The sequence below is a fragment of the Mchenga conophoros genome, linkage group LG8, assembly GCF_057382185.1.
Source record: "Mchenga conophoros isolate Kocher_MC1m ecotype Shallow Benthic linkage group LG8, M_conophoros_male_GT1.1, whole genome shotgun sequence".
Taxonomy (NCBI): domain Eukaryota; kingdom Metazoa; phylum Chordata; class Actinopteri; order Cichliformes; family Cichlidae; genus Mchenga; species Mchenga conophoros.
Genome location: NC_140533.1, coordinates 19194546 through 19220872, shown reverse-complemented (window position 1 = coordinate 19220872; position 26327 = coordinate 19194546). Strand labels below are relative to the sequence as shown.

The window sequence follows — 26327 nt, the reverse complement described above, 5'->3', positions numbered from 1 at the left end:
AGAGCAAAGTGGGGATGTTTGGTCATAATGCACAGAAACATATTTGGAGAAAACCAAACACAGCATATCAGCACAAACACCTCATGTTAAATGTGAAGCACGGCGGTGGAGAGGTCATGATTTGGGCTGTTTCTGTAGCCACAGGACCGGGACACCTTGCAACCATTGATTCAACTATGTATGAACTGTGTATATCAAAATGTTCTCAAGTCAAATATGAGGCCATCAGGTCAGCCACTAAAGCTTGGCCCAAAACGTATCATGCAATAGGGCAATGATCCAGAACACAGCAGCAAGTCTCCAAAAGAATGACTAAGAAGGAAAATAATTAAGGTGTTGCAATGTTCAAGTCAAAGTCCAGACCTCAACCTGATTGAAATGCTGTGATGGGAGTTTAAGACAGCTGCAAACCTCAGTGAACTGAAGAACAGTGGGCCAAAAGTCCCTCACAAAGATGTGAGCGACTGATAAAGTCAAACAGAGAATGATTACGTCACGTTATTGCTGCTGAAGGTGGTTGTACAAGCAAATGAATCACGCGGTGCACTTGAGTTTTTCACATAACTATATATCAGGGACAGTCTCAAACCAAACTGCAAATCATAGTGAGAAATCCAAGTTGGCTCTCAGATCACTGAATAAATGTCCTACTCGAGGATCAGGTCTATTAAACCCCGACTCATAAGTATTTTGAGTGCAAATCAAGTTAAGCCTCAGCCTCGTCCTAGCAAATCTCCAGGAAAAAACACCTGCCTGGATTATCACAACCCTTCAAAATCTACCGCTGGGTTCTGCGACACGCATGTTTTGAAATTAAAAGGGGAACAGTGAAGTACATGGTCAATCATAATTTATTCTTATGCTAAAATGTACAGCATTTTAAGTGACTGACAAAAAGGAGAAAAGTCATAAATACAAGAATGTCATTCTGTCCGATTTGTGTGCACATAGCCAGGTATTTCCCCCCGTTCTTACCAGCAACTCTGTACAGGTAGAAAGATTACAAAAGAGCAATATAAACAAAAACACAAGTACAAGTTGCGTTTTACATGCAATCCATTAGCTTAGTTTGGTCTATTCACAGGATCTATTCTTCTACACTTCGGTAAAATATAAATCCAACATTTTATAAAGATAGAAAACAAATCTACAGATGGAATGAAAACGTAGCTTTAAAGGCATTATGTAAAATATCGACTTTGGACTAAATTTATATTTTCTTTATTGTTATTCATCATTATAATCATTTAGTTCTTTTTTTTTTTTTAAATTCTGCCACACTTCTGGACATTTCGAAATGTTTTAGAATTTTTCAGGGTAAAAACACTGAGATATGCTTTGTTACTTTGACAGAAATCAGTCTGCTTTATTAAACAGAAAGCTGCCTCAAGGAGATCTGTTACAAAAGACTTCAGAATTATACATACATAGCAATAAAACCTCTCAAACCAAACAGAAAACAAGACTAAGTTTACATATTTTTTTTTTACATTATTAGAATTAACAAAATATAGTTTTTCATCTTTCTCCCCATAGAGGGAAACCTAGTAAAGGCCAGATATTTTTAAAATGGCTTGCTATTAAGCACAACACTTGTACAGTACTACTCAATGCACTGTCACTAACAGAGACTGAAGCATGCTAGTTGTCACTTTACAAAATAAGTACAATAATTTAAATATACAAAGGCATGAGTATAGTACAAACTAACTGTCAGCACTGTTAGACAGGTACACTGAACAGGTTCAAACAGCCACTATCTCCACCTGTAGCAGGCACGTTAAATGGCTTCATTTGAGGCTGCTACACAAGACCACTGATGAAATCTCTACCTGTGAGCTCTGAACCCGCCTGGTCTAAAGACACATCAGAGACACTAACACTAATTAAATAGATTTTCATCATAATGATGTAAGGCTTCCCATCTGGAGGAACAAAAAATACTTTTCAAACATTAACTTCAAAGTTTACTCACTGATGAAATTTTTTGCATTCTTTCCAAGTGCTGCTGCTTCTGCTGGTTTTTCTAATAAGTCATTAACAATAACAACAAGAAGAAAAAAAAAAAAAAAAGGAAAAGGAAAAATGAAGACATACACACACACACACACACACAAAAAGAAATAAAGAAAAAAGGGAAAAGGCCAAATCAGTGCATCTTTTAACAGCAAAATGCACACGAGGAGAAGCAGCTCAGTCCTGCGGACAGTTACCGCCTGATGAAAGGCCCTTTCAGGGACTGCTTGGATATGCCTGTGTCCATGTAGCCATGGTGCCCAGCTGGAGTGTACACCATGTTGCCATGTGGTGGAGCCTGCATGGGCTGCTGGGGGTATGGCTGTGTTCCCATCATGCCCATCTGCATAGAGTACTGGGGTGACTGGTTCATATAGGCATGGTTGCCATGGTAGCCACTGTTCATCATGGGCTGGCTCATGCTGTAGCCGTTCATGGCGTTGAGGGAGGGCATGTTCATGGAGTTGACGTTGTAGGCTGGTGCCGGCATGATGTTCATGCTCATGTTCATGCGTGGCATGGCGGTCAGCGTCCTGGATGGCGCCTGCATGGCGACAGCCTGTGGCGGCCGGGGGTACATCTGCTGCTGGTGGTGCGACAGCGAGGCCGACTTGGAGCGTGCAGAGATGTGATTTTTGGAGGCCATCTGAGGCTGGATCCGCTGCGAGTGCGGGATGCCCATGTTGCGCTGTAGCATCATGGGTGGCGGTGAGCTGAGATTCGGGGACGGGGTCACGGTGGCCTGCACCTGTGGGTTGGGGACTCGATGTGGCGTCTGGGACAAGGATACCAGGCTAGAGTGCTGCGATGATAATGAGGGGGTGTTGGCGTATGATGTGATGGGGTGTGAGGCCGAGGGGTTGAAAGGCAGCGAGTGAGGGTGCTCTATGAATGTGTTGGTAAATTGTTGCAATTTGGCGAGACTAAGGCCAGAGGACTGAGAATAGTGCCCGCTGCCATACTCCCCCTGGTGGTTGATCCTCTCATAGAGGGTAAAGTTTCGGTTGTCAGATTCAGGGATGTCTGCCAGCTGCATGGTGGTGGCGAAATTGGTGGGTATGGCGCACTGAGTCATAGACTGCTGCTGGCTGTGCTGACCGTGCTGATTGTGAAGGCTATGCTGAGCATGCGGATTGTGCTGGCTGAGCTGATTGTGCTGCAGGTGATGATTGTGGTGGTGGCTATGCTGGTTGTGGGGATTGTGTTGAGTGTGCTGGGTAAGCTGATTGTGTGGACCGTGCTGATTGTGTTGGGTGTGCTGATTGTGTGGGCCGTGCCTGCTGTGGGAGGTGTGTTGATTGTGTTGGCTGCGCTGGCTGTGTTGACTGTGCTGGTTGTGCTGGCTGTTGCTCGGAGGCCTCTCAACCACGACGCAGCCCTGCGGTGACTTGACGTTGCAGTGCGGCGGTGAGCTCAGGCTGTTCTGCTGGATCATCCCGCAGCTGCCGGGGTTAACGGCAGCCATTTGTTGGCTCACGGCGCAGCTGCTCTGGGGCAGGCCGCTAGGGGGGATGCTGCCGTATGAGCAGCTGTTCTGGCCCATGGTGGAGTCGTAGCTGCTGGGGTTCTCGTAGTTCTCTGTCGTACTCTCAATGCTGCCCAGATCGCTGAAGCCACTGTCCACCACCTGCTGCGAGTGATCCGACACCGACGGTACATCCATCATGGGACTTGTCTCCATATTATGGAGCGACGGCACTGAGATGGCACTGTGGTCAGGGCTGATCTGCGTGTAGCCACTGTCCAGGATGGAGACAGCTGGGCTGTTAACTGAGCGTACTGATTGGCTGGGATGGGAGTGCGCAGAGGAAAGGGGGCTGCTGTGATCTGACTGAGGACAGTCGTCCAGCGAGGTGATCTGGGGGCTCTGGCTCACATGGGCATACGTTTGCAGGTTCCTGCAGGGCTCCTGGCTCTCCACGCAGTCCTGGAAAACATTCTCCCGCTCGGTCTCCTGCGTCAGGGACTGAACAGCTTGGGCTGTCTCTGAGTCAATCTCTGTGCAGACTGGGGGATCCTCCCTCAGCATGGGATTGAGTATTGGCCTCTCTGCAGGCGGAAGAGGCAGGTGGTGTTCTGGACAAGGACTATGCAAACTCTCTTCCTCTGACTCAGAGTCTGCAGGATTATCAGAGTCTACAGCTGCTTTTGAAGTGACTGCTGCTGCTTCAGGTGCCGGTGTTGCTTCTGATGGTTCTGCCGGCGCACTATCCTGGATGCTTTCTGTAGCAGTAGCTGGTTCCGCTTCACTACAGAGTACTGTAGAAACCTGCTGACTCAACTCAGAGTCATTGTCTTCTTTTGCATCTAAAAAAGTTGGCATGCATTTGGGTAAGTCTTTTGAACTCTCTTCCAGGTCTTCTGTATTATTCTCTGGCCCTGCTGTCTTGCTGTGGCGGTCATCTTCATCATCTGCATCCTGATCCTCTATTTGGGCTCTTTGCTCGCCCTCCTCATTTTCCTCATTCTCATTCTCTAGCGATACAGCACCCTCTGTGCTGTGCACTACATCTTTGGCTGGGGATTTCTGCTCATGTTGGACCTCCTGCTGGTCATCTTCAGGTGGTTCTGGTGAATCAGCTGCATCAACTTGCCTTGGGGACACTGCGCCAGGAGAGGCAGCTGGGGAGCACACCAGAGAAGCTACCGGTGATGCTTCTGGAGAGCTCGACTTGTGGGAGCCATGGTCAGCAGGACTTGGGGGCTCAGAGGGGAACCTGTCCAGCATTATATTGGGACTTGCCGAGCCTCTGCCTGCCTTGCTGCCCTCATCGACATGGACGCCATCCTGGTGCGGCCCATCCTTTGCTTCCTCAGTATGAATGTGGTGCTGCTCTGCCTCCATTGGAGTTTCAGGGGGTGTGTAGAGGTTCAGCTTAAAGCCCATCTTTCTTTCGTTCTTTAGCTTCCATTTAGGAGGTCCACGTTTCACTCCTTTGGGCCAGCCTTTCTTCCGTTTCACTGGACGGGGTTTGCTGGGTCTCTTAGAGAGAAGATCAGCTCCTACAGATCAAAACAATGCAACACTTTACTGGTTTGCCATGACATAGGCATAGAAGTGTAGAGAAATAACATAAGAAATATAAAGTTTAGTTGTTTTTTGGTTTTTTGTAAACAGCAGTCATAGCTCAAGTACCTTCATTCCAGTGTTCGAGATTGTCTTTTTGCACATTTTTCTCCAGCCTTGGGCGACCTCTTCGTCGTTTTATCGGTGCAGCTGGTGTCTTGTCCTTGTGTGCCTCCTCCTCATCTTCTTCATCCATCTCACCGACTCTAAAAGTGCGCTCCAGAAGGGGCATGGGACGCTCATCCTCCGAGTTGTCGAATGGCTCGTTCAGCACCTCTGTCGTCTCTGAGATGGTTTCTGTCGTTACGCTGCTGTTTATCCGCTTTCTTTTACGCCCTCTCTTCTTCAGAACCAGGGTTCTCTGAAATACAAACATGAGAAGAACCAATGAAAACAAACCTCAATCAAAGCAGATTGGTTTTTGTTAATGCTGGAAAGTGGGGCAGTAGTGGATGACCTCCATGATGGTACAGCTTTTAAACCCATACAGGATTCTGTGCTAAATGCAAAATGTTAAAACCACAGCTCAAGACTAAATGTTTGAGCAATGCAGGCTGGTGTGGAAACCCACAAATGAGAAAGGCAGAGTAAGCAGAAACCACAGTCTATATTTTACATTCTCCAGTTGTTTCCCACCGACTGCCTCAGACTGTAACCGCTCTTCCCTCCGAAATCCTTCATAAGAAAAATGCGAAATGAATACAGTAACTAATGCACCAAATAAACCCCATCAACCACTGTCATTCTTTTCTGGTTTCCATAGTGTTTTAGTTGAAAAGGTCTCCCCTGACATCATGCAGCCAGTTGTAATATTATCTCCAGCACAAGGGGGCAGTGCCATATAGACGGAACAGATGTGAGGAGCACAGTGGAGGGCAGTAAATTAACCATGACCACTGACAATAGTACAAGGTTTAGCCTGCACAGTCTCGACACCAGCAGTGAAAACACAATCTATTATCTACAGCTGCAGGCACACAGGGAGGCTCGAGATGACAGGAGGAAGCCACTGAACCCTACACTGAATTCATGAATATTTATCAAACCTTTCCATCTCAACCACAACATGCTCTTTAATGAAGGAAAACATCTAGACATACACTCAATCCCACTTTGTCCTAGAAGCAAACTCCACAGTGGCACACACAAACACTGACAGTCACCTTTCTCTTGGCTGCAAGCATTGCATGGGCTTTTGTCAAGATGGGTGGTGAGCCATCTGAGTCGTCGTCATCGTCGTCAGCTTCCTCATCGCTCACTTCCTCAGTCAGCTGGATGCGCCTGGTCCAGGGCGGTGCGGGCCTTCGTTCGTAGGTCCTGTAGGGAACCTTACAGTGGACCTTCGTGAGAGGTTGCCTACTACTGTGAGTCATCATGTAGCCCTCTCTCTCCTCCTTCTCCCAGCAACTGGCCTGCTCCTTCAGCCGCTCAGCCTGGTAATTAAAAAGACAAGATGCATTATCTCTGGGAAAGGCGCACGCACGGATCCAACATCTGAGCAACGACGCTAATGGGAAAGCAAGAGATTGGAATTAACATCATGACAAATGAATCACTGCAGGTTTCTCCTGATAATAAGAGCAGCGTCATGATTGGATGTCTGCCCGTCATGAAGGAAACGTTCCTGTTAAGCGACCGTGGAAAGATTGCATTTCATGGAATATTCAGTACTATCAATTATGCAGTGAACTGATTTAGAGCAATTTTGCACAACATTAGATGCCTGCTGACAGTGAGAATGCCTTTCCCATTAATGGCCTCTATTTGAACTCCCAAGCTAATCAAACAAACATTTACTAACAGCATTGCAGGCAAGCAGAAACAAATAACTAGTGTTTCTTGAACAAAGGAACCTACATCCATCTCTGCTTCCCTCTCCTCCTCAGACAGGACAGCGTTCAGAGTGGTGGAAGGTGTCCAACGCAGGGCGTCTGGATCCACCTCGATCTGACGTGGGTTCGCCCTGAGCTTCTCCATGTGTCGCTGAATCAGTCGTTCCCTTCTGATCAGCACGATCCTATTTCGCGAAGAGGAAAGCACATTACTCTACATCCATAACAAAAGGTAACAGAGGGTGAAGTGTGGTTAAATACGAGCGTTAAAGTAGCGCTCATTGGGGCAGCAGGTGCTTCGTGTCCTTGGGGGTGCTTAACCTGACTTACTTCTGTCAATATTCGGCGGCATTAATGGATATGCTGTTAAAAATACCCGCTGGCCTGGATAAGTCAGACAGCAGAAGCAGCAGCGGCAGCGCAAGTTGAAGGAGACTGTGGCTCTGAAACTGACCTGCCATCCTGTCTGTCAATCATGCCAAGCTGCTGGAGAGTAGCGGCGATGTCATGTGGACACATCCCAGTGGCCCTGCTTATTCCTTTAACACTGATGTGTTTATCTGGGTGCTTATAAAGGTGCTCCAGTATGACACTTTTCCAATATGCCAGGTAGGATAAGCGACCCAGATCTGACAGCGGCTTCTCTGGGGATCCAGCTTGTCCTTCTTGCCTGGTGAGAAGGTAACCTAAAAAGACACGATTCAAACAAAAACAAAATGCTTTAGTCGAGCTGCAGGCAGCGGCTGGGTTATTTCGGATTGTAATCCAATCCCTGCGCCTCCCCCCTTCCCTCTGTATTCATGTAAAGATGTGACGCCAAACCCTAGTTGGGATTCACCTTCAAATAGTGCAAAAGGGAGAGAAGCTTTCCACTCCTTCAACCTCCGTCAGAAGGTATGACACATGCCAGCAAGGGCAACAAAGGAGGTTGAAAGAGGAAACAAAGCGACAGAGCGAAACAGAGAAGCAGCTGGATGTCATTGCTCACAGGAGACTGCACTTAGGAGAGATAACGCACAAGGAAAAAATACTAATATGGATCTGTGTGTAATTAGTTTTATAGCAGCCCTGTCAAGGGTCATCCATTATGAGCGGCATGAAATTAATTAATGCCTTTTAATGTGCACCCACTACTGAGAACCAAACAAGCTAACCTAATCACAAAACAGGGAACACATAATATTCCAGTAATCATGACAATATTCATTACTAAAGCTAACAGCAGCTTGTGATAAATACACTTAGAGATGAATATTCCAATAAGTTAATTGAAAAAGTCGTTTTTCATTTTGTGTCATTTCACAAGTATATTATCATTAATAAAGCAAAACAAAAGCACTACTCTGAGACCTGTGAAGTATGATTTGAAAGAGAACGCTTTACACACACTAATGCTCTGCTGTGAGAGCTACCTGAGACAAAGTGTTCCTCTAATACAATCCAATATAACAGAAAATCTTAATCTAAACAACTTCCAGCTCCAAAGCTACATTTTCCAATAAAGCCGTCAAAGAGCTCAGAACTCAGCTGTGTTCAATCTCCCTTAATCCCTGTCTTTGTTATCAGCACACTCTCAATATCACAGATCCTCTCGCATCTCTGTCTCAATGGTTCCCAAAGTGAACAGGAAATCAAATGCTCCATTACCGCCTGCCCACCCCTGCACTCGCTCCTTTTTTTCCTTGTCTTCCACGGTCGGCACGGAGACAACCCTTGAAAAATAATAAAATGCCTATAATGACAAAAAAATGCCTGCCTAAACACAAAAATCCACTCAAGGCAGCAACCGTTTTCATAAGTGGACTGTGGGCTTTAAATATTGTATGTGTTGCATTTACTAGACTTAAAACAAAAAACCAGCATCCACGGCTCATCAGAAGTCAAGGAGAGAGAATTTGGTGTGTGTGTGTGTGTCTGTGTGGGGGGGGGGGGGGGGGGGGGGGGGGCTCTTCAGGCAATGCTTAGGTGAAAACTACTGGCCATCAAATTAATACTGCAGCCAGAATGTTATGTTTCCCACTCCTAATCTTCTGTGATTGCCTAAGCACTGTACATGAATGCTCTTGATTAGACACCCTTGAAAAGCCTTAACAAAATAACAGCACCTTGCCATAAGCTACAAAACTCTGCCTTTAATCTGAAACTGTTTGTAAAGACCAATAATAAAAACCAAGTGTGGTGGTCTAAAAAGGCATTAAGGAACTTACTGAAATCAATAAGGAACCTTCCAAATCCTTGCCTTTGGTACTGAGGCATGATCATTATGCAGGAGACATTGTACTTCTGCTGGCAAAGCTTTTCCTGGGGGAAGGAGAAACAGATCAAGTATGTCAGAGCTCTGCTGAAGCTGGCAATTTACTGCACCTGCCATTGTCCTTGTCTAAAGCTGTGCACATGCACATGCACATCAAATACACAAACCGAGATGTTTCACTAAAAAGTATCGCCGTGTGAGAATTACGGCTGCAACTGACATTTGAATTTTTATAACATTAGATATTCCAAGATGATCAATTTACGGTCATCTAAAACTGAGAAAGCAGAAAATTTCCCCACATTTGAACCACTGTGAGGAAGTTAAATCCACATCACTAAATAGACAAACTACTGTGAGGTCTCAGTATCAGCATTCACAAATGATGTGCGGTATTCCTTCATTTCCCATAAAATCACTCCGTAATTCTTACCTTGGAGAAATAGCCCACAAGATGACAGCCTTTCTCATCATTCTTTGTAAGTATGTAGAAGAGGAAAGGCTCCACATCATAATACAAGGTCTTGTGATCCAGGAAAAGCTTGGCTAACAGGCAGAGGTTTTGGCAGAATAGTTTGCTGACATTTCCATCAACCTAAACACGGAATAAAAAGAGCAAGAGGACACTGTTCAAACAGTTCCCATTCCCCCACCCTCCCAGAGCCCATTCAGTGGGATCTCATGCAGCATACAGTTATTGCTTTATTGCTGTAAAGGGAAGCTGACCTCAAATACGGAGAGGTTGTCCGTTCTGTAGATTTCATTGGCTGGCGGGTGGAACCAGCCACACTTCTTTGTGTGTCTCTGGAGGATGTTTTTGCTTCTCATGTACTTCAGACAGAACTCGCATATATAAAGCTTTTGTAATCTGGTGAAGACAAAAACGAGAGCTGAGGTTTGTACTTCAGCATGAGAGGCTTTATAACAGGACACTGAAATAAACTCGGCACCAGCAACAAAAGAAATTGGCATTATCTGGTGCAAAAAATATTACTTACCTTGAATATTCAGGTGGGTAAGGTGATGAGTACCAGGTCTGGATCTCATACTTCCCAAATTCAATGACAGCGGGGCATCGAACGGAGTCTGTGTTCATCAGTGATGAACGAGATCCGGTTCTCTGTAAAAAGATTTAACAAAGACACACTGATAAATATAGTGACCCAGATAATTCAGCATTACAGTTCCTCGTGTCAAGAACTCTGTCGAGACGAGATTGTGGTTCATGGTTCTCGTGAGAAATGAAAGATACATCTGCCCAAAATCAGTCGCACAAATAAGATAAGCTTTACCATGCTGACACCCCAGTTACCGATTGAGCCAGTGGTTTCCGTTTCTTTTTTTTCTTTCAAATGACTATTTTTACTCAGCATTTCTGCATATTCTCTGATGTCTATATGGTTTTCTGAGTCTATAAACAAACTATGTTATATTTGAGCCCTTGATCTTTTTAACCAAAGTTAGAACCTTTTAAATTCGTAAGTATTAGTGAAATAAGCTTTTTTGCTTATTAAGACCCATGCATTCCAGACGTATAGTATATCTATCTGTTTAAATTAAGAGTGAAACTCCAGAGTCATGCTTCAGGGTCTTAGAAAAACAAAATGTTCTGTGGAAAGACAAACAGTTTGACTGAGGCCAAATTGTACCCTCAGTCAAAGATAAACAGTCTGAAGAAGGCGGAGAATTTAACCTATACGAATGTTTTGTTAGCCTGCTCAGTTATGCCCTGCTGCACGGGCCTACAGACCGGACAGTGGTGTTTTACTGTTACAGCCAACACATTTCAAAAGGTGCAGTTTTTAGGGTGAACGTTCTCCAGTTAGCATTGCACAAGTTTCCTTACAGCTCGGAAAGTGAAGGGTAGACAAGTCACTTTCTTCCATGCAAACTATGGGCAACCTGCTAGCAACCAAAACATGCAAGGAGCCTTTGGTGCAGCACCCTCTTTGCAACCGATTTCATATGGACACTGCCAGCAACCTTAATTAATAACTCCCAAACCGGTCAGGAAATACACTTTTCCGGAGGGTCTCTAGGCTTGTATGTCTGAAGTGTTAGTCTAAAAATGCTGACAAATGTTCACCTCCAAGAAGTGCAAAATGACACAAAAAAGTCAAAAAGAAGACTTTCTTTTACATGGGTTATTGTTTCATGTATTCTTGGCTTGTATTTAGCTTTTTTATTGGCAAGAGTTTACCAATTAGGCAATGAACACAATTGGATTAGAAGTTGGCTCCTTTTATATTACAATATACTCAAGAGAGCTGAATAAAACTGACATGACATATTATCACTGAAAGACCTTCTTTGTGTATATAATCCCACTTTGGTTCTCCTTTCAGTTTTCTTGCAAGCACGTAAAATGAGCAAAAGATTTATAGCGTTTTCCTACCTGAGCAGCGAGTTCCTGGATTCGTGTGAAGGTCTCGATGTCCTCCTCTGTGACGTGGTCTCTGGACATGGCCGCAAAGTCTGCCTGGGTCTCCTGCTTCACGTGCAGCTCCCCATTGTGGCCTGTTAGAGGAACAATAGCACGACATCAACACATCAGGCGGCACATCAACAGCGCCCCGTTTGAAGCAGCCGTGGAATAATCTCATAAATGCATTCTATGCAAATGTGCTTATACTGTGAGCACTGCTGCTGAGCCTGTCTGAGGCTGTGTCTCAGAGGAATTTCATAATGTATCATCTTTGCATGTTTATATGAAAATCCCTAATGTAATGAAGTGAAACTAAATCACTCTAATTGCGTAACCGCTTTCATGTGCTTAGTCATCCACCAAGACAGTTTCCCATGAATTAAGAAGCAGATGCAGTGAAGGGAGCGAGTGTCGACATGAAAAGCAACTGATGCTGGAAAGCAGGCAGTAATTTTATGAAAGACATCAACACCATGACTTAACCACCAAAACAAAAACCCATTACAAGTGGAAGTGATGCATCATTAACATATTTATGGAATGTGCTGGAGGAGTAACGAGTGTTTGTGCGGGATATTGTTTAGAACTTCTTGAAACATACATCCGTTTGGTTTTTTTCCCCCTACATGTCTTTCTTTTTTTTTTAAGCTGTGACTTCACTCCTGAAGACAGTGAAATGTAAGGGTTACTGCACTTAGGCCATAATCATCATGTCAGCTCTGAGTCAGCTTGGGTGGGTGAATCACTGGTTCGTAATGACCGCTGGAAGTGAGGTTGAGAGGAGACAGTGATTTCAAGAGTGAGGGTGGGATGAGGAAGAGGGCGATGGGACTACAGTCTCTACTAGGTAGTGATCACAATGGGCGCACTACTGCAGACGGTCGAAGACAGAGCAAGGAGCAACATGAGGGAGTTAGTGGGCCATGCACTATGACAAAAGCCAACGGGCGAGAGGATGGAAGCCACGTATACTCCGCAGTCAAGTCAAAACGCAACGAAATTGTGTTAATAAACTAAAAGAATTTAAATTAGGAGGAAGATTAGTAGTCTGTTAGAGTGCTGAGGGTGCCTTCTCAAAGAAAAGATAAGCTCTAGTCTGGAAAAAAATAACTGCGAGTGTCAAGCTTTTAAAAAATGAAAGTAAAAAATAAAGAAGAAGCTTAGAGGTGTGGAGACGCAGGTCTTGGTTGGAATTTCGAGCCTTGCTTACCATGATTATTCTCAGGCTTAATTCTTCCGTCAGTCAAGTCTCCCTTTCCTGGTGAGAGGGCTCCCTTCTGAGGGCTCCCTTTATACCTCAGCCTGCCTAGTGTCCTGCGCTTTTTAAAGAAAGGGTTACGTTTGAAATGACTGACCATCTTAAACGGGTGTCCTCTGGGTCGGCCTGGCCCAGCAGTTGTGGAGTCTAACCTATTTTTATTAAACTCGCTCTTTCCAAGGCGCTGGGGCCCCGTTTTGGACGTATGGGGGGAGTACTGCTTATGGGGCAGGGGCTTAGGTGGCGCATAGGAAGGTAGTCGCTTTTTCCGTGACTGTCCCTGAGTAGTAAAAATGTGAGAGAGTCCGTCAAAAAGTCCCTTAAGTTGGCTGCTATTGCAGAGACTACTCAGGGAAGGAACACTAGACTGGCTGGAAGAGCTCTGGGGAGAGTTAGCAGAAGTGGAGCTGCTGGACACCTGCGAGGGGGGGCTAAGTCCGGGCAATGTGGAAGCAGGAGGAAGTGCAGAGGATGAGGGGGTTATCTTTTGAGAGGCATCAGCAGCAAAGGCAAACAGCTCTGGTGGCTTGGACAGTTTGGGTGGACCCTTTTCTCTAGAGCTTAACTGTTTGGCGGGCGACTCTATGGCTACAGCTCGCATGTGACGGCCCACGGGGGAAGGAGTAAAGAATTTCGAAAGCCCATCGATAAGCCCTTTAATTTTCTTGTTAACAGTGAGTGTAGCTGGGGTGGAGGTGGGCGTGAGGAGGGGAGTGGTGGAGGGAGTGGAAGTGGTGAATTGGGTGGCGTCGACCGCACAACAAGGGTCTGCAACAGCAAATCTGTCTCGGGCGTCCTTCACAGATGCAGCATGACCAGATGAAGGTGTGGAACAGACGGTAATCTTTTGACCCCTACCAGGTGACCCCCTTCCTCCCAGTGCTACCATGGAGCCGTCACCACTGGTTACAGACCTGCCGGGACAAGAACAGCAAAGTAAATGTAGATCTCACTGCTGACACATGAATGTAACCAAAAACATCAACTCAGACGTGTAATTATGTCATTAACGTTTTGAGGCACAAATCATTCTCAGAAATGTAATGTCGTTAACAGTAATATTTATACAAAGCCTAAAGTCTTGCTTCATATTTCCTGTTCAGAGTTATCTGCGAGATTCTTAGTTAGACACAATAATTTTTGTTTTCTCTACCCTGACACCAGGAGCTCATATTCCCAGGCACAGGATGAATAAAATGCTCACAGCATGATGTAAGTTGTGGACATCTATTCATTTTCACACATAAAAATGTCTGTTTATATAATTATAACCTGTATAACCATCTATATAATTTAACTGTTACTGTTGTTGCTGTAACATACAGCAGAAATGCCCCCACGCGGCATCAATAAAGGGCATTCAAACTATTATTAGCACTGCTACTGACTGAAAATAGCATTTAAATAGAAATATTGTAATGATAGAGGGGCTGCACAAATCATCTTACATTCACTTTTTTAAACATTTTTATATCAAGATATATTTTCAAATCAAGATATAAAATACATCTGCACATCTTGCCTGAATACACAAGAGAGTGAAAATACTAAACCTTCTGTAGTTTTAAGGGGCTTGCTACAGCCCAGAGCGAACACACCGTCCAGCTATAGACTGTTTAAAAAGATGGAAGTAGCCACACACATGTCAGCCATCACTGTGAGCAGACGCTCATAGGGGAAGTGAGCCATCAGTTCTAAGGTAGCCCTACCTTAAAGCATACTCAGGTTTGTTCTCCTTTTTGACACTAATCACGAGCATTATTTACAAAAATAACTTCAACTATGTTGTACTTAGTATGACAGAAACCACAAATTCATTAGGAAAGTGGTTCCAGAGGTCACAGAACAAGGGTGCAGAAAGGTCATTTTTGAGTAGATGAATCTCCTCCCGCTGGCTATTAGAAAAACAAGACTTGGTAGCAACGACCATCTTTTATAAAGGCTATATATATATATATAAAGTCTACGGATCTCCTTTATCCAATAACAACACTTAAGTGCTGTTTACACGTGAATTTACCAATATTAATTCTATGTAATGCATAGAAGTGATCTGTATTTGTTTTCCATTTTTGGGTGTTCTTATTCTCTGTGGAGGCTAAATGTATTATAGCTTATGTTTAAATTTATAGTTAATCAGGTCAGGAACTTAAACCAGAGTCAAGCTATAAACTGTAATGCATGCATGTTTGCAAAGGACCATGGATCGTTTACTATAAAAATGGCAATTTGACTTCTCTACAGAAATGTTGCCATGTATTGAGATCTTACCAGCAGATGCACTATTATTACACCAAACAATTAACCTTGAGTATAATGTAACTGCTGTTAGTTAGATTACAGCACACTTACATTCTTTGTTTGAGCTTATTTCTGGGCCTTCCGATTGGCTTTGCATATCGACGTTTGATCTGATCGGCTTTCTTGTGCAGCAGTTTCTTCCCGTTCTCCTTCGGCCTGCAGACTTGGCAGATCCAGGTTCCTGGAGGGTGTCCAAACAGAGAGAGTACCGTTTGGGTGGGTTCATCAATTCAGAGGACATACAGTACATTCATTTGAAACATTTCCTTTAATAGGAAGAGCTGGCGAGATTCCCACCAGCTCACAATGACAATCAATTACTCAGCACAAAGCGAAAATCCATAAGAAAAACATTGGGTCAGTTCTCCGTTTGGAAAAATAGACTTTGCGTCAGCTTGTTGAGCTCAGCTATGTGACTCGTATGAATTGCCTGCCAAATATCCTACTACAGTACGTGCACCATCATTACAAGCCTCAATGTAGGGTCAGTACTGTAATCCAGAGATAGCAAATCTCCCCAGGGAAGCTGGAATAATTTGATATGCATGCAAAGCTCCTAATAAGCCACCGCTGCTTCTCTGTGTGCTGAGTGACAGCCCCAAACGGCCTTCTGTGAAGAAAAGGCTTTGAATTGACAGCAGAGGGGGGAAAACAGAGAAGCCAGACAGTATAAACACCTCACCTTTTGGCATTCTTGAAAGCGGCGGATCGCAGCATTCCATGTGAAAGCCCCGATCACATGAATCGCAGAACAGCATCTCATCCTGAAAGGGAACAGCAGGCATGTGTAAAGGATGTCCCAGTTGCATACATGTAACACCCCCGTCATTTAAAGTCTTTCTTTTTTTGAAAAATAAGCCCAATTGTGCACAAAAGAGGCTTTACAAATCTCAACAAATCCTCAGGGATGCACAAAATGGGATCTACCTTCAAGCCAACAACACTGAAAATGGTGTGTGTTAAGATGCATGTGTAATACTCACAGCGTTTTTCCCCTGTATTCGACAGGAGCTGCAGGTTTTGCATTCAATACACTGCCACCGTAATCTCTTCACATTTGAGGTTAATTCAGTGGAAAACTTCAGACATGATGGATGTCCTTTAGGAGCAATAAAAAATGCATATTAGCACAGGACATTTTACCACCGCTGGCGCTGTCACCGAGCCAGAGACAAGGTTTTTCATTTGTCAACACAGTCAGGTTAAACATTAACATATTACATCACTAAAAAACAATGCTGGGCCTGTGCCTGTATGTCCACAACACTTTTCCTCCTGGCACAAGTTGTGTCTAAAAACAGTATGATCAAACATCTGAGCCACTAATTACAGATAATTTGATCTTAATGAGGCAGAAACAGTAGCAGCACTCATTCTAATGGAAGCTGATCCATGAAAGTCATGTAAAAGCTTGCCTCTTCTCTCACCCGGCTCCCTCTCATGGTTGTAAAACAGCTGTTTTACAGTGAGAGCACAATTTGTGTACACTACGAGTGGTTAATGAAAACCACCTCGACGCTACTTAGTCAAATTTGAGCTATAAAAATGTCACCAGGAGAACAATTCCTTACGGCATTTAAAATAATTGTTCAAACATAAATGACTCCTAGGCAGAGGTAATTTTATGGGGGGTTAGCAGTTTTGTCTGGAACAAAAGAACACTAAAGGAAATGCCAACAATCTGCAGCGGGGAAAGGTTGATCTTTGATCTGCTATAACTGGAGTGGCTCTATAAAATAATTTGAAGTGAGCGAAAATGACTTGGGTGATTTCAGATTGTAATGGTCACTTGGAGCATCTGCCCTTCTGAGGCTTGCAAGTAATTTGGATCCCTCCAGCCACTCAATTTGCAGATTGTTCTTCCAATAAATCCCTTAAAGGGAAGAGAAAAATATGGTGAAAGAATATGAAATCTGCCTAACCGATGCAGAAAACTGCTACCGCCAAGGTTGGATGACTTGAATATATACTGAACACTGTGAGATGACAGAAATTTGTTGGCATTTCTTTAATACTGCTGATGTAATTAGTTTATATCAGGCAATGTGTCTGCTTAATGCCCCACTCTACCCCCGAATAATCTATTTATGTCTATATATTCACACTCTTGGAGCGTGACTTCTACCCATTAGGTTTTGACTGCTCAACAGTTGTTCTGTGTATCAGGTACAACATGGTAGGAGGGTTAGCCCTTTAAAGCTGAGTACACAGTGTGTGTGTGTGTCTTTTTTTATTGATCTTGTACAATGTGTTAACTTGCTTTACACATTTTAATTGGCCTTCCTCCATGGCCAGAACCTGCTCGCACGCTATGGGTCAATCAACCTGCCACAATGTAAAAGCTCACTGTGAGCGCAAACACCCAGGTAATAAAGTTTATTCAAATAGGATTGGCTGTGTATTCAGTGTTGACAAGAAAGAAGGAGAAAGAGTCACTCACACACACAGACAGAAAGTGGTAATTCTGCACTATTCTGCAGCCAAAACTGACACCGCTGCCTTTAAATGGTAAATTTAGGTCAAGTAGGATTTATTATACTTGAGAAATAAACAAGTTAATGTATCACAAAGGAGCGTTACTGAAAAGAAGATGTTTATGTTTTTGTTGGGATACTGATAATATGCCAAAATAATGCAAGAACATGTTTTTGAAAACATCGAGCACTACTGAGTCGTGATACGAAAACACAGGCACATACTAAACTGTGAATTTTAACACCATTAAATGTGCAAAATGTTTGACTGATGATAGAAATCTAGCTTAGTTTGCACAACATTTCAAACACAACATTTCATACATATAGCATAAATATGACATCATGTTATACGCCAGTGCAGAGATTTTAACCACATTTCTGACCTATGTCCACATATACGCTGACACTGTTGCTTCTGAGCTAACATACCAGCAGTTTAGTCTTGTTTACAGTATGTTATGGCTCGTGGGAACATGCAGTAAAGTGAAGCGTTACACAAGGTGACTTACCACTGCTCCCACAGTCTGCACAGGACAGCAGCTCTTCTGGCCGCTTGTCCCGATTTGACTCTTTCGTTCCGAGACAGAAACTGCATATTGGGATGGGGTCGACCCGGAGCTGGTGTGGGAACACAAGCAAAGACAAACTGATTAAGGGACAGAATGACAGACTGTGTGTGCAGCGCTGAAATCTTTGATCCAGATTTTGAGATAACTATTCATGTATTGCTGGTTAACATGAAAAGTGCGGATTCAATGAAACTCCCATGAAAATATCAGCGGGAAGAAGCAGCTTAGAGAATGGGAAAAAAATAAAAGAGTGGAGTTCTCACAGACTAGAAATGAATAATAAATGAATCTTATCCTCAGAGATATGCTGCATCTGAGATCCACCTCTTTTATCCATTACATCTGAATGGGTAAGTGATCTTAGTAATCATAGTTTAAGGGCTTAATCCAATTCTTAAAGCTTGCACTCCAGTCTGAAAGGATTAACCAGCATGTAATCAAATTACCTCAATAATAAAACATGCTCTCATTGTTACTGCCACGATCCACAGTAAATGTTGCAAGTCTCAGAACAAACGCTCATTTAAGGGCTTACGGTTAAGTTCAGAAGAAGTAAAATATGAGCTCAAGGTTTAAGAGGATTTCCCCATTGATCACTCAGAATGAAGAGAGGCCGACTTCAGAGAGAGCGCGAGAGCTGGGAAGACTTTGTGTCATTACTTCATACAAAGCCAGTCAAAGTCTAATGAATCTTAGGCTGAAATCAAGACCAGACTTAACTGAGATGGCTGCAGTATGGCTTTCACAAGTCTCCCTTTAAATGTGAGATCATACATAAAAGCCTCTCACAGAAGCAACAAACAAACTGCGGTTTCCTTCTCAGCTCGAGAGGAAGTTCTTAACGGAAAATAACACTCGCAGGGTGTGACCGTAAATAACCCACCTCATCATCAGTTTACACACTAAGGCCTCACCAATTGACTGGAGCCTTGGAGGGCCCTCTAGGGATGGCCATAATTAGTTCCTGGTTTCTATGACGCAGATCATCATCCTGACCATAACCCAATTTGCATCTTTCAAATTTCTGCTGGCACTGACCTCCCTCTGACCCTCATTTGAATCGGGGGAGGTGTTGTTTTTCCTTTTCCATTCGTCAACAAAACACAAAAACAGCAGCATCCCTTCAACCCGTCACTCCACTCCAAATGAACCCCAGAGGGAAAGTGAAGCAAGGATGCAATGGCAATCTGGTCATTGTTCCTGGCTGTATCAATTACTTGCTACGGCGAGGGGAAGCAGTTTACTGCCACATCAATGATTACTCTATTTTCCAACCTGCCAGGTCAATATTTGAAAGCGGGCTGGCATTAGAAGCAGACTGCTGCTCACACAGCTGTGATTATGGACATAAAACCACAAAAAAATCTATGTGATGAGCTTTGTGATGACTCTACACCTGTATGATTTAACACTGTGGCTCGGAGGTAACTGGTGATTTTTGATATATGTGATGATAACTCACAATAAAACACATCTCACCCAGACAAAAGGCAGCAAGTTCAAGAAGGGCAGACAACATTGCCTTCACAGTCCAAATGCACATAATGATCTCAATGATTTTTGTACGCAAAAGGGACAAAATAACAATAAGATCAACAAACAATCAGGAGCAGAGTCACAGAGGGTGGATAACCTTATATGCTGTTCAAACCTTCTGCTTCTGACGGGCAACCAATCAGAAAAAAGCTGGTGTGACGGGGGCAAAAGACAGATAGAAAATGGCTTATTAGAGTCGATATAATATAAATAAAGATTATTATCAACGCATAAACAACGCAAAGCTACTGTAGTACAGTCCAAGAATTAAAATATAGAGCTGAAATTACCATTACAGGTCACCTATAAGAACAAAATGTTATAATGAATATCTCTGGTGTAAAGGCAAAAGCTGAATTTTTAGAACTTGTTGTGGACGTTTTGCTTAATTTTCTGTCATTTCCAAAATGTTGTTGCTTTTAAAGCCCTGTGTTTTGTTAACTCGACTGTGCAAAATCTGCCAGCTAAGGCTTCATCAAAGTTGAATTGAGACTTGCTTCAAGCAGACAAAAGGGGAAAAACATTAGCAGTCGTCCTTGATCACCGATCAACGAAGTCTGTATTATCACTGCTAACAGATGCAGACAACAGGATTTGAGAACAGAGCCTTGGTGTTAGGAATACTTTGGGTTATGCCTTGTTGTTTAGGTACATGAAGTGCACTGTGTGACACTTTCATTATAGGTTAACAGACAACTATAAATATGATTTCCGCTAAAGCGATAAAGACTGATAATGACAGTGCTAATGTGCAACCTGTGTACGCCGCTGATGAAATGCTCCAAGCACAGTGATGTGAAGTTGTTTAAAATAATAAGTCTTAATAAGGCTCCATAACACAGTCTCCACTGACTCAGCTATGAAGGCTGGATTAATTTCCATTAGGAATATTCTTGTGTCTGGTGATTAAAAACCAATAGCAATTTGAAATCTGTACAAGAGAAAAATGCAAAATAAAGAAAGAAAGAAACGCAGCTGAAGAGATGCTGATGATTTACTTGGGGATTCTAAATTAAGTACATTACAGGAAATTATGCTGCTTCAAAAGAGCAGGCTGTCCTGAGTGAGGGGGTGGGGTCCTATTAGAACAGTGCTGGTAGAGAGAAAGAGAGAGAGAGCTCAAGTGGTTGCATAACACAGCAGGAAAAAAACTCTCATTCCTTGCCTTTGTTCCTGCCAGAGTCTCTTCAGAATCTAATAAACTCTAAACCAAGACTGCTCTTTTTTACCTCAAAGTATCTCTTATTCTCAGCACACACACTCAACTACTGAGCAGGCAGAGCTGTCTCATCCTTTGAAGTGAACAGCAAACCTGGACCCGGCGAGGTGATGTCATCAGGCCGCGAGCAATAGGTTGAAATGTTCCAAATGGAAAACAGCAGGCCTTCCTCAGCTATGAGAACCACTGCAGGACACTGTGTCTCTAAACACTTCTCAGTTTCACTTTTGGCCTCACCACAGACACAGTCACAGTTGTGGCTGCAGTATCAAGGTGTCGCTTCCTGATTATTCACTGTGAAACTGGTGAAGAGCAGAGTGACATCTCTATAGCCTGATGCTGCTTGCTACTTCAGCTGCATAACTTGTGCATAAACTAGACCGCATTTCATCTTGATAAGCCTCAACACATGATATGCAAAAAGCCTTGACAACACACTAACTAGATGACTACACACTGCACTTTAGGTCACGCAGTGAAAACCATTTTCCATCAAGCACTCTTCCCACTCTTTGACAGTGTCTTAAAATTGCAAAGCAAGAACAAAAGTGCTGTCATCTTGCAGACATTTGTCAGCAGCGTGTGTTATTGTTAAACACCAGTAACAAAGACACAATCTCTGCAAACTATAAACCACCCTGTGGATGTCGAAAGTTTGTTTATATGGTGTTATTTCCTCTCTGGGGCATCTCAGTTTGCACCAAGTTCATAACAGCTGCATGCAGTCGGGAGAATATTCAGTCTTACTTTCTCAACACATGCTCATTCACGTGCAAATTACCAATAATCTATCATAATTTTGTTCACCAACTCACAAGAACGCCAGCCACATCCTTTAAGGTCATTAGGCTAGAGTTACATAACCTGTGGGAAGCCTACAGCAGACTGCCTACCACACAGTCAGCATGACTTTCTGATTATCCAAGCTCTCTTATTATGGAGACCAACAGCAACACAATCCCAAAGGGACGCACTCTAGATGGCGTTGTTTCAGACCTGCCCAGCTTTAAGTCCCAAAGATTAAGACAACAATCATAAAAGTCCTACTCTTAAGTGGCCTGAACTTTCAACCTTCCCAACTGCTGAAGGTTTCAAATAAATGCCACTGCTGAAGAACCCAAAAAAGCTGTGGCACATGTCAGAGCTTGACAAGAAGATCAAAAACAATAAGACATCAACAACAGCAGGAATATGTTTCTACTTTTAGGAATGTCTCCTTTTGGGTTAACAGCAGCATTAGGCAAAGAAAAGCTCAGAATGATACATGAATCAACACGACTGAAGTAAGATCAAGAAGGAGTAACAATGCAGAGGCCGAGGAGTGTGTACCTGGTCTCGCTCGTGGGGGAGGAGTGTCACAGATGACAGGACCAAGGTGGAAGCACTTGGACACCTGGAGCTCCTTCCCTCTACGCTTCCATGGCTGAGCTTATACCTCGGACCATTTTTTGACAACCTGCCAGTGTTAACTGCTCGCTTAGCAGCCAGCCGCAACCTCTGCCGGAAAGCGGGGTTATCAACAATGTCTGAGAGGTCATCCTGGTTCCTCAGATACCTCTCGATGTTCTTTAGCGAGGAGCCATGGGTATCATCCAGGCCTTCGATGGCCCTCCTAAGCATTTTATTCCAATCAATATGGCGCAGATCGCTCGAATTCCATATAGATTCCTTTGATGGCACAGGTGCATTTGCAGGCAAGATTGATCCAACTCTTCCGGGATGTCCTGGGTCCTTGTAGGAGGCGCTTCCTTTATTTGTAACCTTGAGGATAGAGCCATCGTGAACACTTAATTCCAACTGCTCAAGGACGGTCTTCTTGTCCAGTCCATGTGACGTTGCCACCGCATGGCAAATTCTCTCCTCTGAGGGCCTCTGCTTTTGCCTTTTGATTTTCTGTATTGCTTCAAGAATCCACTCAGTGTAAAGAGGGTTTGCAAGTTTTACCATGGTTGAACAATTAGCCTCACAAAAATGAGATCCATAAAGATTCCCCCTTTCTGCTGCTGAAAACTGGGTACATCCACATCCTTAGTAAGATCAAGAAGTTATGTTCCACAACCGCATCCGCTCACTATTTCTTCTCAATCCTGGGTATCTCACATTGAACTTCAACAAAAGTTGGCACTAGTAAATTCCACAATGGTAGTCACCAGCTGACCAGGAGCTGAGTTTATTAAAATTCCAGATTAAATCTAAAAGAAAAACAGAAAAAAGAAAAAACAACAAATAGTCAGATCACCTTTTATTTCTCCTTATTCACATTCTGTAAACTATCTGATGGCACATCGGGTATGAAAGCTAAGCCAGAGGAATGCAGGACTTTTTAAGATGTGCTAAAACATGAGAAACAGATGGATAAAAACAGATGCAGGCGCTGTCATGGCTGCTAAAGAAATCAGAGTGACTTAATCCATAGTCTGACACTATAATCCACACACCAAACCAGATGTCCATTTCAAAAGAGACTCTTTTTTTCCCTTCTTCTAAAAGTAGTAAGTTTTCACACTATGACAGGCAGCTAGAAACTTCTACCGACTTCTGGGAAAGTGTACACAGTCACCTCGAAAGAAACACATTTTCGGTTTCAGAGTCCCTTTCGCATTTGGAAAAAAACAGAGGCAACCTTAGGAGTTAACATTTATTTCTGCTGCACGTAAATATCACACACAAACTGGCTAAAAACACACATATTACAGTCAAAAAGAGGAAATCATACGTAAAAGTTTAACCGTTAGTTGTCCGCATGAGACTTTTTTTGACAGCTCCACGTCCGCGGCGACGAAACTGATCAGCGCGAGCTTAAATGACACACGTAATAATCAATGCTCACTTCCTGACAGCTGCTGACAGGCGCTTCGGGGCACGTCCGCAGTCGCCACCGAGCCGTTTGACGACGGAAGAAAGCGGTGGTAAGACAAAAAAAACTACGTTAACACACCGAAGAGTTTGCGCTCCGCCGAGTTGAGCAGATAAATGACAGCGTTGCCAGCATTACTGATGTCACCTAAACAGTCGCCATTTTGTTACAATGTTGTAGTTTACATGAATCCGACATGACGCTGATTACAATCCAATGGAGTCTCATTAAAGCTTACCTACACTAATGTGCCCTCCCTAGCAACTTCAATATTGGCTGTAAAGACAAGATCCGATTTCTGGTTTGATAAAGCACATGTCAATCTTTATGTATGAGCTCACTCTAAGAGGCACGGCACTGGCTGTATGATCTGTCACTTCACTCAATTGACCCGCCTCTTAAGGTGCCTACAGTGACGAATTGATATCATTCACCTCCAGCACGCGTTACATCTGAACTTGCGGCTCCATACGTAGCGAAGGGTTATTATTAAGTTATAAATACACTATATCAGGCATTAAATAGTAAGTTGCAATTAAATGAGACGAATATTTAACCTCATTTACAAAGCGTTTAACACCGGCCCACCTTTACTCCGATTCCCTCCTTGAAACAGTTGGTTACACTTGAAAGTGATTTGGATCGTTTTAGACTTTAATTGGCTGTTTGTTAAATCTATCATTTGTTTGCATAAAACCTGCAAAGGCCCTCACTACTGGTTTAAAGTGGCACACATATCTCTATTTATTTATTTATTTATTTTTAAATAATTCCAGGTAGCATATGCAAGACTCCTGCAGGCATAAATGCATGCTATCGCCTTCTCCCCTCCTCCGTCCCTGCCTCCTTCTCTCTTTATCTTCCTCCCCTTTTTTATAATTTCCCCGAGAGGAGCCGTAATTCTCCCGATATTTAACATTTAAACTATTAAATTGAGAGGGGGGAAGATAAATATATATTCCGTTACGCGTTATGTTAAAAAAAAAAAGTAGGTTTTGCGCTCGCTCCACATCCGCCAGCAAAATTATATTAACGTCCCGTGTTGCGCCGTGCAACGATGGCATGACCTCTTTATCACCATTAACTATCAAATGTCTCCAATGAGGACAAATAGTGAGCCCTGGAGGCGGGAGAGAGGGATGTGAGGGGGGGAGTAAAGATGTTCAGTAGGGAATACAAGTTAACACGGCTGCCGGGAGAGTGGCTCCTTCATCACCGCTTCTCAATTATGTATCGCTAGTTCTTTCGCTTCAAGTAGTGCTCCCCATCTCTCAGCTTCACCTCACATTTCTCACCTAAGCTATACACATATATATATTAGAAATGATACACAAGCCTCCTTTTTGATTTTTCGCAGTATTTTTCTTTCTCCACCCCCCCTTACACACTCACCACCACCACTGTTAAGATGTTATAGGCTGCACAGAACCGATCTCTAATCAGACGCCGCCGTGGGCGAGAAGGCACAACAAATTAACGGCAAGTTTCATGCAAGGATGAACATATAACTAGTAGGAAAGAGGTAAAAAAAGAAAAGAAAGAGGGAGCGAGAGAGGGAGAGCGTGAGGGAGAGAGGGAGAGAGAGAGGGCACAGGCTACCGTAAATATTTGCTGGTAGTTTTACCTCTTCAAGTTTTTCCCCCCCTCGGATAGTCCTCTTCATTATCGGGGAAAACGTCGAAGGATAAAATGCGACGCGACATATCCGAGCGATTTTGCGGGATTTGATGTCCTGAAACGAAGGCTGAAAAGCTTGCGCCGAGACATGGAGAGGACCTGATAACAACTAATTGAAAGGTTAATCTACATAGCAGCCTGTGACAAAGTGGTACCCTCCCCCTTCTTCTTCTTCCACTGTAGACATCCCTACTTCAGTGTAGTGGAGCGGACCGTCGCCCCTTTAGTGCGCTCCTACAATGATATTGTCAATTTCACTTTTTTTTTTCCTCCCCTCTCACCACCACCACCTCACCATCAACACGTCCAGCGATGAGCCAAGAGGAACATTTTTACACTTCCATGTTTTTTTTGTTTTGTTTGTGTGTGTGTGTGTGTGTGTGTGTGTGGATTAGCCACGGCTTGCTACGTGACATTTTGATGTCGTAACAGCCCCATTAACGCCAGCACCTCGTGGGCATTTAAAACTTCCAGTTGATGCGCTCTGATGTGGCTCATTTCAACACAAACACATAAATCCAGACTTTTTTTTATTATCATTATTCTAAATATACATATATACATATTACACATTTCTTGCATTGGCCAATACTATCCAGCGCCGCAAGGGATATCACACACTACCCCCCCCCATCCTAATCTGTTAATTAACTTCACCAAGCCCAAGGAAGAGCAATAGTTGTAAGCAATAATGTAGATCATTAAATTTTCAGTTTTTTGTTTTTTTTTTTAAGATTTGCGCTCGCCTCTCTCATTCACCAACTCTTTAGCAGCATTAGAAATGCCAGAAAGCTCATTTTTCAAGCAGTAATACGGATGTAATTAGGGAGAGATAATTG

General features: G+C 43.4%; 1 protein-coding gene across 6 annotated transcripts; it reads right to left on the bottom strand.

Annotated features, from left to right (window-relative positions):
• Positions 1–837: 837 nt before the first annotated feature.
• kat6b (K(lysine) acetyltransferase 6B) lies at positions 838–25758 on the bottom strand. 6 transcript variants are annotated; one of them, XM_085284745.1, is made up of 17 exons: positions 25436–25758; positions 22284–23146; positions 18140–18248; positions 16137–16252; positions 15836–15917; positions 15205–15334; positions 12805–13766; positions 11565–11686; positions 10168–10289; positions 9896–10037; positions 9603–9764; positions 9123–9216; positions 7370–7601; positions 6941–7100; positions 6247–6516; positions 5153–5444; positions 838–5019 (listed from the first exon to the last, which is right to left on the bottom strand). In XM_085284745.1, exons 2-17 carry the CDS (start codon positions 22899–22901, stop codon positions 2210–2212), a joined length of 6423 nt encoding a protein of 2140 aa, XP_085140871.1. In that variant the 5' UTR covers positions 22902–23146; positions 25436–25758; the 3' UTR covers positions 838–2209. The 6 variants fall into 6 exon arrangements, with proteins under 6 accessions (XP_085140871.1, XP_085140872.1, XP_085140870.1 ...); XM_085284746.1 differs by lacking the exon at positions 25436–25758 and adding an exon at positions 23785–24066; XM_085284744.1 differs by lacking the exon at positions 25436–25758 and adding an exon at positions 23893–24066.
• Positions 25759–26327: the final 569 nt, after the last annotated feature.